The sequence below is a fragment of the Phyllostomus discolor genome, chromosome X, assembly GCF_004126475.2.
Source record: "Phyllostomus discolor isolate MPI-MPIP mPhyDis1 chromosome X, mPhyDis1.pri.v3, whole genome shotgun sequence".
Taxonomy (NCBI): Eukaryota; Metazoa; Chordata; class Mammalia; order Chiroptera; family Phyllostomidae; genus Phyllostomus; species Phyllostomus discolor.
In genome coordinates, this window is record NC_050198.1 from 11,610,865 (window position 1) to 11,627,500 (window position 16,636).

General features: G+C 40.0%; 1 protein-coding gene across 3 annotated transcripts in view; it reads left to right on the forward strand.

Annotated features, from left to right (window-relative positions):
* Nucleotides 1-16,636, forward strand: part of POLA1 (DNA polymerase alpha 1, catalytic subunit) — a 295,823-nt gene that overhangs the window by 182,133 nt on the left and 97,054 nt on the right. For all 3 annotated transcript variants that reach the window (XM_036016712.1, XM_036016711.1, XM_036016710.1), the window contains one exon: nucleotides 10,872-10,988. In XM_036016712.1, coding sequence (XP_035872605.1) covers nucleotides 10,872-10,988 — 117 coding nt within the window. The remainder of the gene's footprint in view (nucleotides 1-10,871; nucleotides 10,989-16,636) is intronic.

Genomic DNA, 16,636 nt, shown 5'->3' on the forward strand with positions numbered 1-16,636 from the left:
AGTTCATTTTAACATTTGTTTGCTCCTTACCCAAAGGCGCATCACAGTAACCCATACTGATAAATTCTAGCCTGCAAGCAAGCAAACAGTAAAAATTACTTTTAGCTAGACTTGAGCCAAGAAAAGAAACTCTGCTCATAATAAGCTTATAGCATGTCCTCCTGATGGAATTTTTAAAAATTTGATTCCTACCCTGGACATGAACTGATCCACGTGTATTCTGAATAAAGTCAGGGGAGGAGACATGGAACAAAATGCCTCTCTTTAAAACTGGTTTATCACCTACCTTCATAGATCCAACATCATAAAGAAAAGTGCCCAGATCACATTCTCCAGAACGCAGTGTGGGTTTCATCGAGTGGCTTAATTTAAGAAATTATTCTAATACCACTAATACATGCCCTGCCACTTTCTACTTGAGAACTGCTTATAGGCTTAAATGGACCCATTTTTGAAATTTCGGAACTAGTATAAAATGTTTTAAAGAAAACACTATTTTATGTGCCCCCCTCCTTTTTATCATAAGCACGTTCCTGGAAAATTCATCTTGGTCACAACAAAACACATGGTATAGCTCAAGATATTTTTCAGATGGATTAGTGATTTGCTTATATTGAAAGCTCTTGTCAAAACTGTGCCTTCCCTCCTTAATAACGGTTTTCTGATTATAAAAAATAATATATGCTTGTAGAAATTTTAGAAAATACAGAAACAGAAGAAACCACCTACAGGTAACCAGTGATGGCATTTTAGAGTATTTCCTTCCAGTCTTTTTTTCTGGGTACATATTGATGAAACTAAACCTTGAGTTTACTTTTGTGTTTTTCTTAAGTTTTTAAAAAGATTTTACTCATTTATTTCTAGACAGAGGGTAAGGGAGGGAGGAAGAGAGGGAGAGAAATATCAATGTGTGGTTGCCTCTCCCACACCCCCTACTGGGGACCTGGCCCACAGCCCAGGCCTGTGCCCTGACTGGGAATCGAACTGGCAACCCTTTGGCTCGCAGTCCGGTGCTCAATCCACTGAACCACACCAGCCAGGACATACTTTTGAAGTTTATTTCTAAGTCTGTTTATATAGGGAGGGTGATATTTTTTCAAGAATGAGAAAACTTGAGAGCAAGGGTAGTGGAAATAATTAACAATTTTTCTTAGAGGCTTCAAATGAAAATAATAATATAAGCACCAGTGTAGCCATTTTACCATCTCATCCCATTTGATTCTTTTATTCCTTTTCTTTGTTGAAATAACTATATGCCTTAACTGGCACATCCATTTATAACCATTCATGTTGGAAAGTTGGACATTCATCGCGGCTGGAATATTACATCCCCAAGTTACTTGTAGCTTCACATAGGAAAAAGAAGTCTTTTGTGAAAAAAATTTGTAATACAATAGAGATTAATGGAATGTGGAGAGGAAAATGCTTTCAGTTTCTCATATAAAGTGAAAGCAGGGCCGCTCACAAATCTTGTATTCTTATTATTTGTATTTTGTTACATCTCTAACATCCACAGTACACGGCTGGGTTGCATGAGCTCTTTGTGCTTTGTTGACAGTTGACAGACAAAGTGAAATTATTCCTGAAGCAAGGTACTGTGTACTTAGTTGTGACCTATTATAGCCTAAGAATGTAGCTTGCTTTTGAGTTGGATGAATAGGGAGAGTATTTTATAGAATGGGCTTGAATATACTTAGAGAGATTTTTAGCTGCCCATACAGAAAGATACATGTCCCCCATTGAACTCCCCGCCCCCCCCAACGTGATTTTTCCATATAAAGTCATTTTAAGTATATTTTCCCCAGTTGCTTGCATGGAGACAATTTTAACTGTTCTGGTATTGTCCTACAGTGGTAAAATAAAAATTGCTGGTAATCGTTGGCTTTCTCTGCCCACAGTATAGCAGGAGAAGATGGTTTGCATGGGGCTCTTTAATGTCCTTCAGGTACATCTTCTGATGCTCAACCTCTGATTGCAAATTAAAATAACAAGGCTATGATATTGGATTTGATGTGAGGCAAAGCAGAACAACTTGCTCATTTATCATGCAATATACAATTGCTGAGGTGGGAATTTGTCCACTTGTATGCCATTCTGTGTGTTTAAATGAGGACCACTATTCGCATCTCACCTATCATAACAGTTTGGGAGTGCTCCATTATCCTTTCAGCAAACTGATAGCAGAGTCTGGTCCTTGCACAAATGATAAGATCAATAAGTTTCAAATAACTTGGATGAAATGACATGTGACTGTTCATTTAAAGAGATGTCTTACTTTAAAAATCAATTTTAATAATATTTCAAAATCTTACATTGACCAGCAAGGCACTTTCCACAACTGTTTTGTTTGATAATTTTGTTAAAAATATTTTTGTGTTAACTTTGGTGAATAGTTTATGTATGTATTTTTTCTGATTTGCTCTTTCGTCTCCTACTCTGGCACCTTTCTGTGACTTAATAAGTACTCTTTGACATGCCAGCATGCTGCAGTGTGGAAAATTTAACTTTAAAAGCAAAATTATGTTCCTGTTAAAACTTCCCCTGGAGATCTTAGGAAAAATTTCTCCCCATTTTGGGTGTAAATGTGGGTCAGAAAGCAATTTGTTTTTTGATATTTCTGGAAATCCGAAATCACAACATGTCATTTTCAAAGGCAGCTGTAGTCCCATACTGTGCACTGTCTATAAGAAGACCCGTTTTACATCGGGGATAATTCTGTGACAGAAAACTGTGGCTACAAGGGAACCCCAGAACAATTATAAATGGTTTAAGGTAAAATGGGAGTTTGGTGTTCTCAAAGTGCATCTAGTTTGGGGAGAGGGACAGTTAAGGCTAGTACAGAAAAATAGTAATAATACGATGAATTTTAAGAACATACATGCTTGCAGACCTGGCCCTGTGACCCTGTCATCGCACTCCTGGAGAGCCATTACAATTTAAATCACACATCACTGCATTATTTCATTGCGTTGCCTCCTGAAAATCTCTGTGAACCCCAACGAAAGCAAAGACCACCTCCTCTTCCCTCACTGTCCAGTCTGCCATCTGTAACTTCAAATCCAGTATAGTTCTGTGACAAAAAACCTGAACATTTCACTTATGCTGACTACATAGTTGTATTATTTTGCGATCAAATTGAGACGCAGTTTTGCCTAATCTTACCCGTTATTCATCATTGGGATTCTCTGTCTTGAGAGAGCACCAGGTAGAAACTGACCTGACTCTTCCCTGGTTAGAATAGTACATCTTTAATAGTGTATTGTCAGCTGTAGCCCATTACTGGAGGCATATATAGGATAATAATATTTTACATCTATTGAATTCTGTGTGGGCTTTCTTATTTGATGTTCTTAACAATTCTAATAGGATAAGTATTATTCCTATTTTATAGACAAGGAGACTGAGGCTCAGAGAAAGGTTTGGAGACTTATGCAAAATTACCCATTAATATGATGAAGTTTGTCCAGAAAAGGTCCAGCCATTCTTAATATAACAAAAATGGTGTATACGTCATCAATGTAACCTGGCGGCCAAGGATAATGGGCTGGAATGTGCATACGTGAACAACAATGACTTCACTGTATTAGTCAGTGGGGGCAGTACATGCCATTGAGTGAGCGTGTACACTGTATGGCCTTTGCATTCAAAATGATGGGTGAGTTGAGTAGCAAATCTGCATCAAATTTTGCATTAAGCTTGAACATTCTTCCACGGAAACTATTCGGATGATTCAGAAGTTGCAGCTATGGGCAGCTGGTGATTGGCAGCTTCATCATGATGATATACTCATTCATGCATCATGCCTTGTGCAGAGTTTTTTGGCAAAACATCAAATCATCTAGGTGACTTAGGCCCCCTACAGTCCAGATTTGGTGCCCTGTGACTTCTGGCTTTTCCCCAAACTAAAATCACCTTTGAAAGGGAAGAGATTTTAGACCATTGATGAGATTCACGAAAATCGGACAGGCAGCTGATAGTGATTGGGAGACCTGTGTGAGGTCCCAAGGTGCCTATTTTGCAGGGGACTGAGGTGTCATTGTCCTATGTACAGTGTATCTTGTATCTTGTGTCTTCTTCAGTAAACACCTCTATTTTTCATATTGCGTGGCTGGATACTTTCTGGACATACCTCGTAAATTGGGAGAGGAAACCACACACAAGTGTAGTTTTTCATAACCTCAACTCTGTATTCTTCATCAAGTGTGAACCTTTGTGCTAGAGACTGTGGAGGACACTACCAATTCCAAAGCAAGTCATTTTCTGAGGGCCTGACCCTCCATTTAAGGAGGTAAAAATAAGGTAATTCAGGGACAGTGCAAAGCATTGTGTGCTCAGTTGTGGCTGGGATACAACTACAACTGAGCATTTGTGTGCTCAGTTGTAGCTGGGATATGAAGAGAAGTCCATGAGGGTTGGAAAAATATCATAGGAGAGGAATGAAGTGTTCAAGGAGTAGGCACTATAGATAGGCAGAACTTATACAGCAGGGGTGTCAAACTTATTTTCACGGGGGGGTGGCACATCAGCCTCGTGGTTGCCTTCAAAGGGCCGAATGCAACTTGAAATGTAACTACTTCACAGTTAAGCAAAGAGCTCAGTGCTGCTCCTGGGTAGAAACAAGGTGGAGGGCCTGCTTTGGCCCACAGGCCTTATGTTTACCACCTGTGTTCCACAGCATGATTCAAGACAAGGAGGTGGCATTAAACAAAATGTGATGAGGATAGTGAGAAAAGAAGACAGGTGGGGCAAAGAGTTTGTGTAAGAGAATGGTGAGAAAGGAGGAATGGGATGAAGCTGTAAGGACTGGAAAGCCAAACCGAAACATGCCTTCGTAATACTCTGTGGAAGGTATACAGTTGGATGATGGGAATGGAGATGCCTGACAAAATCGTACTTGGCCTGTCTTTGAATTGGCTGTGGGAGAGAATAGAGTCAGGGAAACAGGTAGGGGGCTATTGCCGTGAATCAACTGTGAGGTCTGCTGCTTATAGGACTATAAGGCCAGGGGGCAGGCTGTGTGACTGACTGGAACTGGGAGAAGGACCCAACACATACTTGATTCAAGAGTAAGAACTACCGTGAATTTTAGACCTTTATTATTTTGCATGAATTTGCCCTTGTACATTTTTCTTTTTTTTTGCTTTTATTCATTCATTTACAAAGGTCCCCCCTTATGTATGGGGGATATGTTCCAGGACCCCCAGTGGATGCCTGGAATATCAGATAGTGCCAAACCCTATATATATTGTTTTCCTATACATACATACCTATGATAAAGTTTAATTTATAAATTAGGCACAGTAAGAGATTGACAATAACTAATAAAATAGAGCAACTCTAGCAAAATACTGTAAAATAAGTTGTGTGAATAAAAGTTAAGGAATATAAGGGTTACTTGCCCAAAAGCACTGTGGTACCTCCAGTCATCTGATAACCAAGATGGCTACTGAGTGACTAATGGGCAGGAAGTGTGTGCAGTGTGGAGTCACTGGACAAAAGGATGATTCTCGTCCTGGGCTGGATGGAGCGGGACTGCTTAAGAGTTTATCAAACTACCAGGACAGCACACAATTTAGAACTTGCACATTGTTTATTTCCAGAATTTTCCATTTAATGTTTTCAGACTGGGGTTGACCACAGGAAACTGAAACCACGGAAGGCAAAACCATGGATGGGGGTGGGGCTACTGTATTCAAAAGACATTTTTGAGTGCCTCCCATACACCACATTTGCATGTCTAGGTGATTTCTGTGTGTGCATCCTTCTAAAAACACAAGCATACACAAATGAATAGTAGTTTGTGTTAAAGGGACAACTGATAGGAATGCCTCAGTTACAAGTGGAAATCGATCCCTTTGTAGCACGTGCAGACAAAACCATTTCAGTTGAGGCCTCAGAAATACAATTCAGCAATCATAACTAATTGGCATGTGACACAATTTCCTACACAATGATTTCAGGGAATTAGTGATGCTGAGACTAAAACTGCAGGTGATGATAGATCTTTGCATGTTTTTGAGAGTCTTTGTCTTGCTATTGGCCAGGCTGGCTTCACCTCACTTGAACCCTGTACTTATAAACATGATCATGATAGCCAACTGAAAACTAACTTAATAGCCTTATTTCTTTTATTTATATATATATTTGTTTTTTATTATTTATTTTATATACACACATCTATATGTATGTATATTATATAAAATTGAGAATATTTTTATTTTTGCAAACCTTCCAAAATGTGTATGTCCATAAAAGAGGGATGCAGAAATATGTACACGAAAGTATAAAACATACAAAGTATGTTAATGACCTTATTTCTGTGGGTTATGACAGTTTGCCACTTTGGCGTGACATTGCATAATAAAATGGACATATTTGGATAGTAGATAATATTCTTAGTGGTTCTGGAGGTTTTTATTAAAGCCCAAACCTTTTGCCCTGACCAGTGTGGCTCAGTGGATTGGACATCATTCTGCAGAGTGAGAGGTTGCTGGTTCCATTCCCGGTCAGGGCACATGCCTGGGTTGCGGGTTCAGTCCTCTGTTGTGGTGTGTATGGGAGGCAGCTGGTCAATGTTTCTTTCTCACATCACTGTTTCTCTCTCTCTCTCCCCCCCCCCTTCCCCTCTCTCTAAAAATAAATAAATAAAATGTTTTTTTTGTAAAGCCCAAACCTTTTTATAGGTTGTACTTACAAAGAACTATACATTATTAAGGTTTTTTTGCCCTTTGATTGACTTGGCAATGTAGTTTTAGGCTGTACATTATTTCCCAGCATGGGAAATGAAAATAAGTTTAGTTTTCTCTCTGTGAGTAATAATTCAAAATGAATTTATACAATGTTAGTATTTTCATTTCTTTTGTTTTCAACACCCACGAGAGGTGAAATTCTCAATGAGATCTTGCGGTACATGATTTGCCCCATCACGGAATATTTTCAAAGACCTGGCATATTTATTTTTTTTAACAACAAAAATGTTCTTTCAAAGATAGATTTAGTACAGTCTGTTATTATTTGTTGGGGGAACAAAGGGTTAACCAAAATGTACTTAACTAAGGTGAATGGAAGCAAAGAATATATTGAATATGATTAGGGCCTATTTCCCCCATAGAAGAGTTTTGTTTAAAATAGCCCATGACCAAAAGCTCAATTATCAAAATAAAACAAGAAGCATAAAGAGTTACAGGCTTTAATATTTTTTCAGCCCCAGTTCCCTTCACAGTTATCAGCATGTTTAATTTCCATGCATAATAGCCTGAGTTATTGTTGTCATTTGTAAAGGGAGATTAACAGATAGTAAGTACAAACAAACCCAAATAAGTACTGAATAGAGAGAGGTGACAAAGAAGAAAAGGCCTCTTTAATGTTAATTATAACTGGTAGGAAGTCTAGACAAATTATATTATCTGTTTTTTATATGATTTGAAAGGACATTTAGTTAGTAACTCAGTAAGAGATAGAGTTAGATATTTGCTTTAGAAGCAGGTGAGGTGACAATTTAGCATCTCCCTGGTTGGCAGCTCACCTAGTGTGTCTTAAAGTTGTAGTAAATTGGTGGAATCAAGTTTCAAAAACATCTGAAAGGAACTAGCTTATTGAGCATTATATTTTAAAAATTAAAAAAAAATAGTTTTAACTTCCAGGCTGTGTTCTACTGCTTAATAATTTATCATATCATAACATGATAGTTGTGCCCCAGCTGATGTGGCTCCGTGGATTGAGCCCCAGCCTGCGAATCAAAGGGTTGCAGGTTTGATTCCCAGTCAGGGCACATGCCTGGGTTGTGGCCCAGGTCCCCAGTAGGGGGGTATGTGAGATGCACCCACACATAGATATTTCTCTCCCTCTCTTTCTCCCTCCCTTCCCCTCTCTAAAAATAAATAAATAAAATATTTTTTTTAAAAACCGTAATAGTTGTTACCTCTTTGCTTACTTATTAAAAATTATGCTTGAAATTGAGTGAATTACAGCTGTGGTTGGCACTGTTCACTGAAACACATTCCAAAGCGTATAAAGCCTCAGGTAGCAAATGTATCAAATTCAAATGAATAATAAAGGAGTCATCCAGTCCTACATTTTTCATACCTGGTTTGCTTGGAGCCTACTGTTTCCTTTCTTAATATGCCTAAATGGTTACTTCCAGAAACAGCTAGTCTGACCTTTAGTGTTTATAGGCTGCATTTAAAACTGCTGCTGCTATTAGCCCCACTGTCCCGCCCTGTGTTCTCCATACCTACCACAGGCTAAACCAAAGTACGGTGTTTCTTTAATTCTGAGCGGCCATTGATTGTGAGCTGCAGTCTTAACAGCTTTTTCGAAGGAAATATAAATACATCATTAAATGTACATGTCAATTGTAAATGCATCTTGAGTTTTGGAAATATTAAGATGTGAATAAAGATGTGTCCTTCAATCAAGAAAATGTGGTCCTAGGCCCTAGGAATTGTAAAACAGCTCCCTGTGGCCCAGAACCATTGATTCTTTATTTTAGTTTCTTGTCTTTTGCTGCGATACTAGTTGTTTGTCTAAGATAGGTGGGGTCCACATGAGTCCATCCCTTCTCTGTGGTGTTTTGCATTTATAGATGGTACCATACAACTTGCTTCTTAAAGCCAGACTATACTGAATTGCTTTTTCTTTGTGTGTATGGACCTTGTTTTCCTGTTTAGATTGCAATTTCCTGAAACTCTGTACCTGGGAGCTCTTTACCTATTCTCCACAATGTTAAATATAGTTCTGGGCATGTATTAAAGACTTCATAAGGACTCCTTGAGACGCTGTACCTGAAAAGTTCAACTTAAATATGAATAGCTCAGCCTGTTGACTGAAGGTGGGAGTGAAGCTTACTGTGAATGTATTGACTAGATGAATTTTATATTCTTTAAAGGGAGCATATTTTGTTTTCATCAAAAATTTTATGTTGCACTTTCTGTGGGGTAAAAGTCATTCATGGAGCTGGAAGAACTAGTTTGGAGTGCTTTCCCTTGAGTTTGGTTGTAGCTGTTTCCAAGAAGAGCCAATTCCGAATGATGTTCTTTAGCACAGCAAGGAATGGGGACATCCTGCAGCTTTGGATTAATGCTGTGTGACCATATTAATAAATGGCAGGCAAAGGTCCCAATGTAATTAAGCAACAATTGTATACACACTGCTGTCCTCTCAGGAGAAAAAAGCCTAAAGGTTGCTCAGTTTAGAAACAAGGAACGTAGTCAAACATGTCACTGATGTGTTTTCTTTTTTTTAATCCTCATCCGAGGACATTTTTTTTTCATTGCTTTTAGAGGCAGAGGAAGGGGGAGAGAGAAACATCGATGTGAGAGAGAAGCAATAATTGGTTGCCTCCTGTACGGCCCCAGACTGGGGATCTTTGTGTAGACCATGGAACGAACCATCAACCTAGTCATGTGCCCTGACTAGGGATCGAACTCTCAACCTTTCAGTTACAGAACTAAGCTCCAGCCAAGGCACACTTGCCAGAGCTCACTGATGTCTTTCTTCAGAATATCACGCACAGCTCTCTCTGGCCTTCATACTTTTGCACATGTTCTGTCTGCCTCAGTTGTGTTTCCTGCCTTCTCTACGTACCAGACTTCTACTTACTCTTCAAGACCAGTTCAGAAGTTCTGCCTCTCCAAACACTCTACGGCCCAAAGACAGTCAGCTCCCTACTTGCAGCTCCTCGAGTAGGAACCCATGCAAGAAGGGAACATATATACACCTTTATACCCCCTAATTTGCCTTAGGCTTATTATGGCCAATATGTGTAGCACTAAAGCCCCCAGAGCACCTGAGTTTCGCTCAACCCTATTTGTGCAGTCTTGTCTTCCTGGTTTAACAGATATGTTTTATAGCAAACAATGCTGACTTACCATCATGGGCATATTGTCATCACATCTCTATGGGAAAATTCACACAAGAGCAGCAAAGGAGAGTAACCGCAGGAGGAAAGTGTGCAGATAAGTGGACAGTGACTATTTGACATGACGGGAAAAGGGTGGTCAGTTGATGTCCTTGAAAACATGGCAGCCAGTTTTATGCCTCCAGAGAACATGTGTAAAGGAATATGCATTGCCCCGAGTGGTATGGCTCAGTTGGTTGGAGTGTTGTCCTGCAAAGCTTAACGTTGCTGGTTTGATTCCCGGTCCTGGCACGTACCTAGGCTGCAGGTTCGGTCCCTGATCAGGGAGGGTATGAGAGGCAACCGATCGATGTTTCTCTTTCACATCAATGTTTCTGTCCCTCTCTTTCTCCCTCCCTTCCCCTCTCTCTATAAATTAAAATTAGATAAATAAATAAATTTTTAGAAATATGTTTTAATTTACATGCAAGTGTTGCTTACATTTTGTCAGTGTTTCTCTAAGCCAAGTGTAGTTCGGAGCACTCTGAGTGTGTTACATCACAACCACAACAAACCTGTAAAGCAAGTACCGTTGTGCTCTTGTGGTGGAGAAGGAGACTGATCACAGCAATTGAGTAATCAGTAGTTACTCAACTGTTGGGAGAGTCATTTATTTCTATGGTACATTCTTTACTTTGGTAATGGTCTGCACTAGTGAACTAAGACCCCTTGGTTTACATCTGCGTGCAATTATATAAGTTTTTATTGGGGGATATTTGTTCGTGGAGGGGGTTATATTTTAAGAAAAGAGAATAATATCTCATGTAATCTTTTTGTAAAACATTATGAGTTACCTAGCTTTTAAGTTTGGGGCACAGATCAAGTGAACACATCAGCAAAGAAAGGTAATGAGCTATTTCAGAATCTCTAAGGAAGGTTTGACTGACCTGAGCGTATCCTGATAACGAAGGGGTTTTTGTTTGTGTCTGTGGAGGTGGTGAAAGGACTGAAGTGTTCTGTCTTGTCTCTGCAGGGCTGGTTGATTTGTGAGGAGCCAACCTGTCGAAATCGAATTCGGCACCTCCCCCTTCAGTTCTCCCGAAATGGACCTCTTTGCCAAGTCTGCATGAAAGCTACACTTCGAGCAGAGGTAACGGTGGCATAAACAATGCCAAAGGAACTGTGTCTGTTGAGGGGTGGGGAAACTGTGTTTGCCCATTTCTCAGCTCTGGGAAGTAGGTATTTGGAATTTGCTTGGTAGAGACATCCCACTACCGCATGCACACTTTAAAAATATCCAGACCTAAAAAAATATATACCTTGTTTTTTCATGTTATGAACAGTGCTATATTTATGTCTAAAAGAGAAATTAATTCTCATATGGGTCACTCATATTTCTTTAGTTGCCATCTCAGAATGACAGAGAAGAGATAACCATTCCTTTGTAGAAACTGGCTATTAATCTTTGGACTACATCAGAACCCCTATTGTAAGGGCCAGAAAACCTCCCAAACCAGTCCCCGAAAGGGTTTATTTATATGGCATTCCATTGTTTCTAGGTAGCAGCATAGATCAGCCGTTGTCAAGCTTTTTCTCTACCTTAATACATACACCTGCGGGATAAGGCAGGCACTGTCATTAGTGACTCCCAGCTGGGGAGCACATGGCCCGGAAACGTCTTCCTGGTAATTTCCTTTGACCACCATCAGCCCAGGCACCATCTCCCAAACTGTGGGGAGAGGAATGTTCGAAGGTCTTCTGTGCAAAGAGGGTTTTGTGATCAAGTACATCTGGCGGACTCTGGGCTAGCCCAAGTGAAACGGGCTTATTGCAGATACCTCACAGGCTGTGCAGCCTGCCTTGCCAAACCAGACTGGGATGTGCCTCACTTCCCGCATGTACCTGACCCGAGGATTTATGAGGATTTTGGTGGGAAGAGAGTGAGACTAGGAAACCCCTTGTTTATTTATTTGTTTTTAACCCAGAGGCAGGGTTCTTTGGCCACATTTTCATTTCAAATCTTTTCACTGAAAATGGTTGCTCCACAGGCTAGTTTTGGGAAAATATTTAAGATAATACATTGTCATTTCACAAAATTTAGCAAGAACTCAGGAACTACAAATGGCTACCATCATTGTTGTGTATTCCCTTGTTCTTTTGCCTATCCACTTTACGTTTTATGCATTTTCAATCATAATGAAAATATGCTTTTGTATCATGTTTATCTTTTGTCAAAAGCACCCATCTGTGTTGCCACTTAATTTTTAGTGCCAAAATTTTTAAATGCCAATTTGACCAGCCCTCTCATTGGGTGTTTTAGGCTACTGTTACTGTCTCTTTACTAGAAAATTGTAACTAATATTTTCCTGCTTGAATTATTTTTTGTTATTTGAAATATTTAGGATAAATTCTTATTGATGGTACATATCAAAATGCATAAATACAGCGTGGTCATAATTTGTATTGTCAAATTGCTTTGTTAATGTGTTATCCCAACTTACACTGTAACCAGTACTTGATGAGTGGACCAGTTTCAGCACCACCTTTGAAGTATTTGAACATTATCATTCATTTATGTTTAACTAATTTGATAGTATAAATGTTCCTTGCCTAATTTTGTAGAGCTTCGATAATTAACAAAGTAGAATGTAGATTTTTTTTTTGAAAAATACAGAACACAAAATGAGAGTTAGCTGTCATAGCAAATTCATTTTACGTCAGTCTCATCGCAAGACTTGCATCTGCACGTGCAGAAAGTGAACAAGAATATGTCTATTTAGTGTGAGTCATCAATCCAATTGTAGACTCCAGGGGAATCACCTCGCTTCAAGAACCCATGCTGCCTTTGAGCCTTTAACATCTAGCTCATCAAGTGAAGTTCACTGAAAATTGAATTACTTCTTAGAAAGTCAGTCAGTTTTATGATTGCATTCTTGGTGAAAGTTAAAGGAAAGTGTATAGCAGTAGATTGGTAACCTTCCAGTACACGTTGATGATGTTACTGGTCGGGGTTTAATACATCCAGTTATCTTTGATCATTTATTATCCTTTTTAAATGAGTGAGCCAACACAGGAATTTTGAAATAATTTTTTCCCTTCATATCCTTGTCCTCAAAAATGGTGGCATTTTAGACAGGCATTTCTCGAAGTTCTCCACTACCCATCCCAGAGAGAAGCTTTTCTAGCTTAGCTCCTTGGGTCATATCGCAGCTCAGAACATGACCCTGGGGAATAACTGGAGGTCCACAACATCCTGGTTGGTGATATTGCCCTTAGCCATTCCTCACAGGGACCTTGACAGTGGACTGAGCCCATTCTTCTGCAGCTCGTTTTGAATTGCTAGTGATGAGTGGGGAATTTCTTAATTCTATTTATGAGGTTCCTAGGCTTTCCTGGTAGGAAAAAGCTACATCTTTCTAGAGATACAGTAAGTTCTCACTTAACATCGTCAGTTGAGTTTTGTGACTTTAAGCGAAATGATGTATAATGAAACCAGTTTTACCGTGGGCTAATTGACATAGACAAGAGTTAAGTTCCTCTGGCATCTCATTGACATATAACAAAACGATGTTATTCAAGGACCTGCTGTAGTTTCAGAGAAGTTCCCAAATTAGTGGTATGATGGGCTGGATCATTATAATTATCATAGGGCTTCCAAGGTGTTAATTTCGCAAGATTTAAGCTTATTTGGTTTTTAAGCTCTGGGTGGCTGTGTCTCAATCATATTCTCTCATTTAAGAATTATTTATTGAACACCTATATTTTAGGCACTTTGCTAGGTACTGAGTATACATCAATGAACAGGACATGTCCTTATTGATAAACCTGGTTTAACATTACCTAAATTATATAAAATTGATATCCATGGGCAAAAATAGTCACTTGTAAATATCCGTTTGGACAAAAGCACTGCTTTCCTATTGCCTGACACGTTCAAATTTGAGAGTAAAGCGCTTGCTTCTTACTGTGCCGGTCTCATCCTCACATAATAAATCTACTGTCATTTAGTCCTGGGTTGCAGTTGGCTTGAGCACTTTCCAGAACTGACTTGGTATATAAAAGCTGGCTCTTCTCCTGGCTCATGTTGCCAGAGTCATGAGAAGAAAGCTTGGACAATTTTGTTCTCAGGGTCTCTCTGTTCTCTTAGATGTGTCTCTCTGCTCAGATATCTTATAAAAAATCAGCGAAGTTTTCTTAGGTTCATGGGAATTAACAATCTACAAATTGCTGGTTATTTTGTGCTACATAGAAACTGCAAATAAATACAGGAATGACAACTCCGAGGTCTACATAAGTTCTTAAATGAATATAACCCTTTCCCACACTGCTGACAGAGACAGGACTTAGCCAAGTCAGAGAGTAAATATTTTAATAGCTCCTTATTTAAAGGACATGGTTATGACTTCTTAAGGTGACCAAATCTGTATGGCTGTGAACTGAATGCACAGGGGATTCTGTATCATGTAATTCACCAAAAAATAAAGTGTAAGTTTTGTTTAGTTTTCATTATAGAACTAAAATTTTAAACTAAGTTAAAGTTTTCTTACTAATATTTCCATTCTTTTTTAAAAGATTTTATTTATTGCCTGGCTGGAGTAGCTCAGTGGATTGAGCGCAGGCTGCGAACCAAAGTGTCGCAGGTTCGATTCCCAGTCAGGGCACATGCCTGGGTTGCAGGCCACGGCCCCCAGCAACCACACATTGATGTTTCTGTCTCTCTTTCTCCCTCTCTTAAAGATTTTATTTATTTATTTTTGGAGGGGGAAGGGAGGGAGAGAGAGAGGGCGAGAAACATCAATGTGTGGTTGCCTCTTGTGCGCCCCCTACTGGGGACTTGGCCTGCAACCCAGGCATGTGCCCTGACTGGGAATCAAACTGGCGACCCTTTGGTTCGCAGGCCCATGCTCAATCCACTGAGCCACACCAGTAGGGCCATCTCCATTCTTCATGTGGAGATGAGAAAACATCTACGTGAGATTCCCTGGGCCATGGTAGCAATAATTAGTGAAATTGTACAGTTCCTGGGGCAGGAGCGCTGTGTGGAGCCCTTTATTCAGTTCTTTATTCAACTAAATTTCTTGAAGGCCACTTAAGAGGAAAGCAGTAAAATGATTTCTAGTCCTACTTTGAGACAACTCTAGTGTCTCCTCCCATTATCTTCCATTGTGAAACTGTTGAAGACTTTTATAAGGGACCATATGTACCATACTGGGCTCTGGCCTTCATGGGAGAGTTTTAATGAACCTACAATCATGCTGTGTTACAATTTCAAAATGACTATGGCTGAATGAATTGTTGATTTGATAAGTAGGTTGGGGACACTGAGAATGTCGTCAGGCTACCTGGGAATATCTTGCTTCTGCATAAGATGAAACTAGGAAAATCACTGTGATCTCTTAGGGTAGTAATACTAATTGTGCAGGAAGAGAACCCTATCACCATGATGGAAAGTCTTAAACATTTGTATGTAGTCATTGGTTACCCTGCAGTAGGCTCTGGGTTTTCACCATGAAGGGTCCTTTGGATCTCTATTGTGACTACATTATACTTGTTCTTTGGTGCAGAAATTGCTAAATTCTATGTACAGCTTCTCTTAACATAAAGCAGATTGTAGCGTTCCTTTCCCATTGCTTTCATCCTTTCCTCTTTGGCTAGTGTGTGGTAATCCTTGGCGTTTCTTGGCCTGTAGATGCACCACTGTAGTCTCTGAGCCTGTAGTCATGTGGCCACCTTCTGCCTGTGTGTCTCTGTGTCTTTTCTTCTTCTTCTTAGGACACCAGTCACATTGGATCAAGGGCCTAGCCTAATGTGGTCTGATCTCATCTTAACTCGATTTTATCTGCCAAGTTCTTCTTTCCAAATAAGGCCACGTTCATAGGTACTGTGGTTGGTGGGGGGTGGGTGGGTTAGAACTTCAACATATATTGTTAGGGATACAGTTCAACCCATAACAGGTAGGAACTGTACTGAGCTGAAGGAAATGGAGACCAAAAGTATAACAGTAGCTTCAACAGAATAGACATTCGGTTCTCTATCCAAGAAACATCCCTAGTGTGTCATGTGGCCAAAATCCAGGTGTGAGCTGTCCAAGATTGCTATGGTAGCTCCGCAGTGTCATCAGGGGCACCGACTCCTGCCCTGCTCCATCATCAGCTATGCCAGGCTTCCGCCCTCAAGGCCACAGTGTCGTTCAAGACGGTTACACAAGCCCCTTCAAACCATCACACGCCACAAGACAGAGAAAAAGCTGAAGGGTCAAAAGGATGCACCTCCCAAGCCAAGTCAGTTCTTTTGTCAGCCTTCCTAGAAGTTCCACCTCACATTCCTGCTTACATTTCATGGGCCAGAAATTATTCCCATGGATGGAATAGATTTTTTGTTCCTACAGAGAGTAGACTGGCAGTTGCAGGCCAACCAGCACTGTGTGTGCCGGAGACCTTCCAGTGAACCCTGTGAAACCTCCCCTTGCCGTGCCCAGCCCATCACTGTCCCATTGTGGATTTTTGGATCCAGTTTCTGCCATGTGCCCAGCCTTTTGTCTACTAGAGCTCTGAAGCTGTGATTAGCCTTTCCTCTTTCATCGTCTCCAAAATATTGTGAAAATGTTGAAATGCATTTATGCACATGCTAGTGGATGGGCGCTTTCTTCCAGGTGAGCAGTGCTCCACTTTAATCAGTCCCCTTTGTGTAGGAGTGCTCTACCACTTGCTAATTATCTTTGCTTCTGGTTTATCATTCTCCACAAGGGGTCTCTCTCAAGGGGAAAACCACAGCATTGCTGACTGGATGCTGATGGTC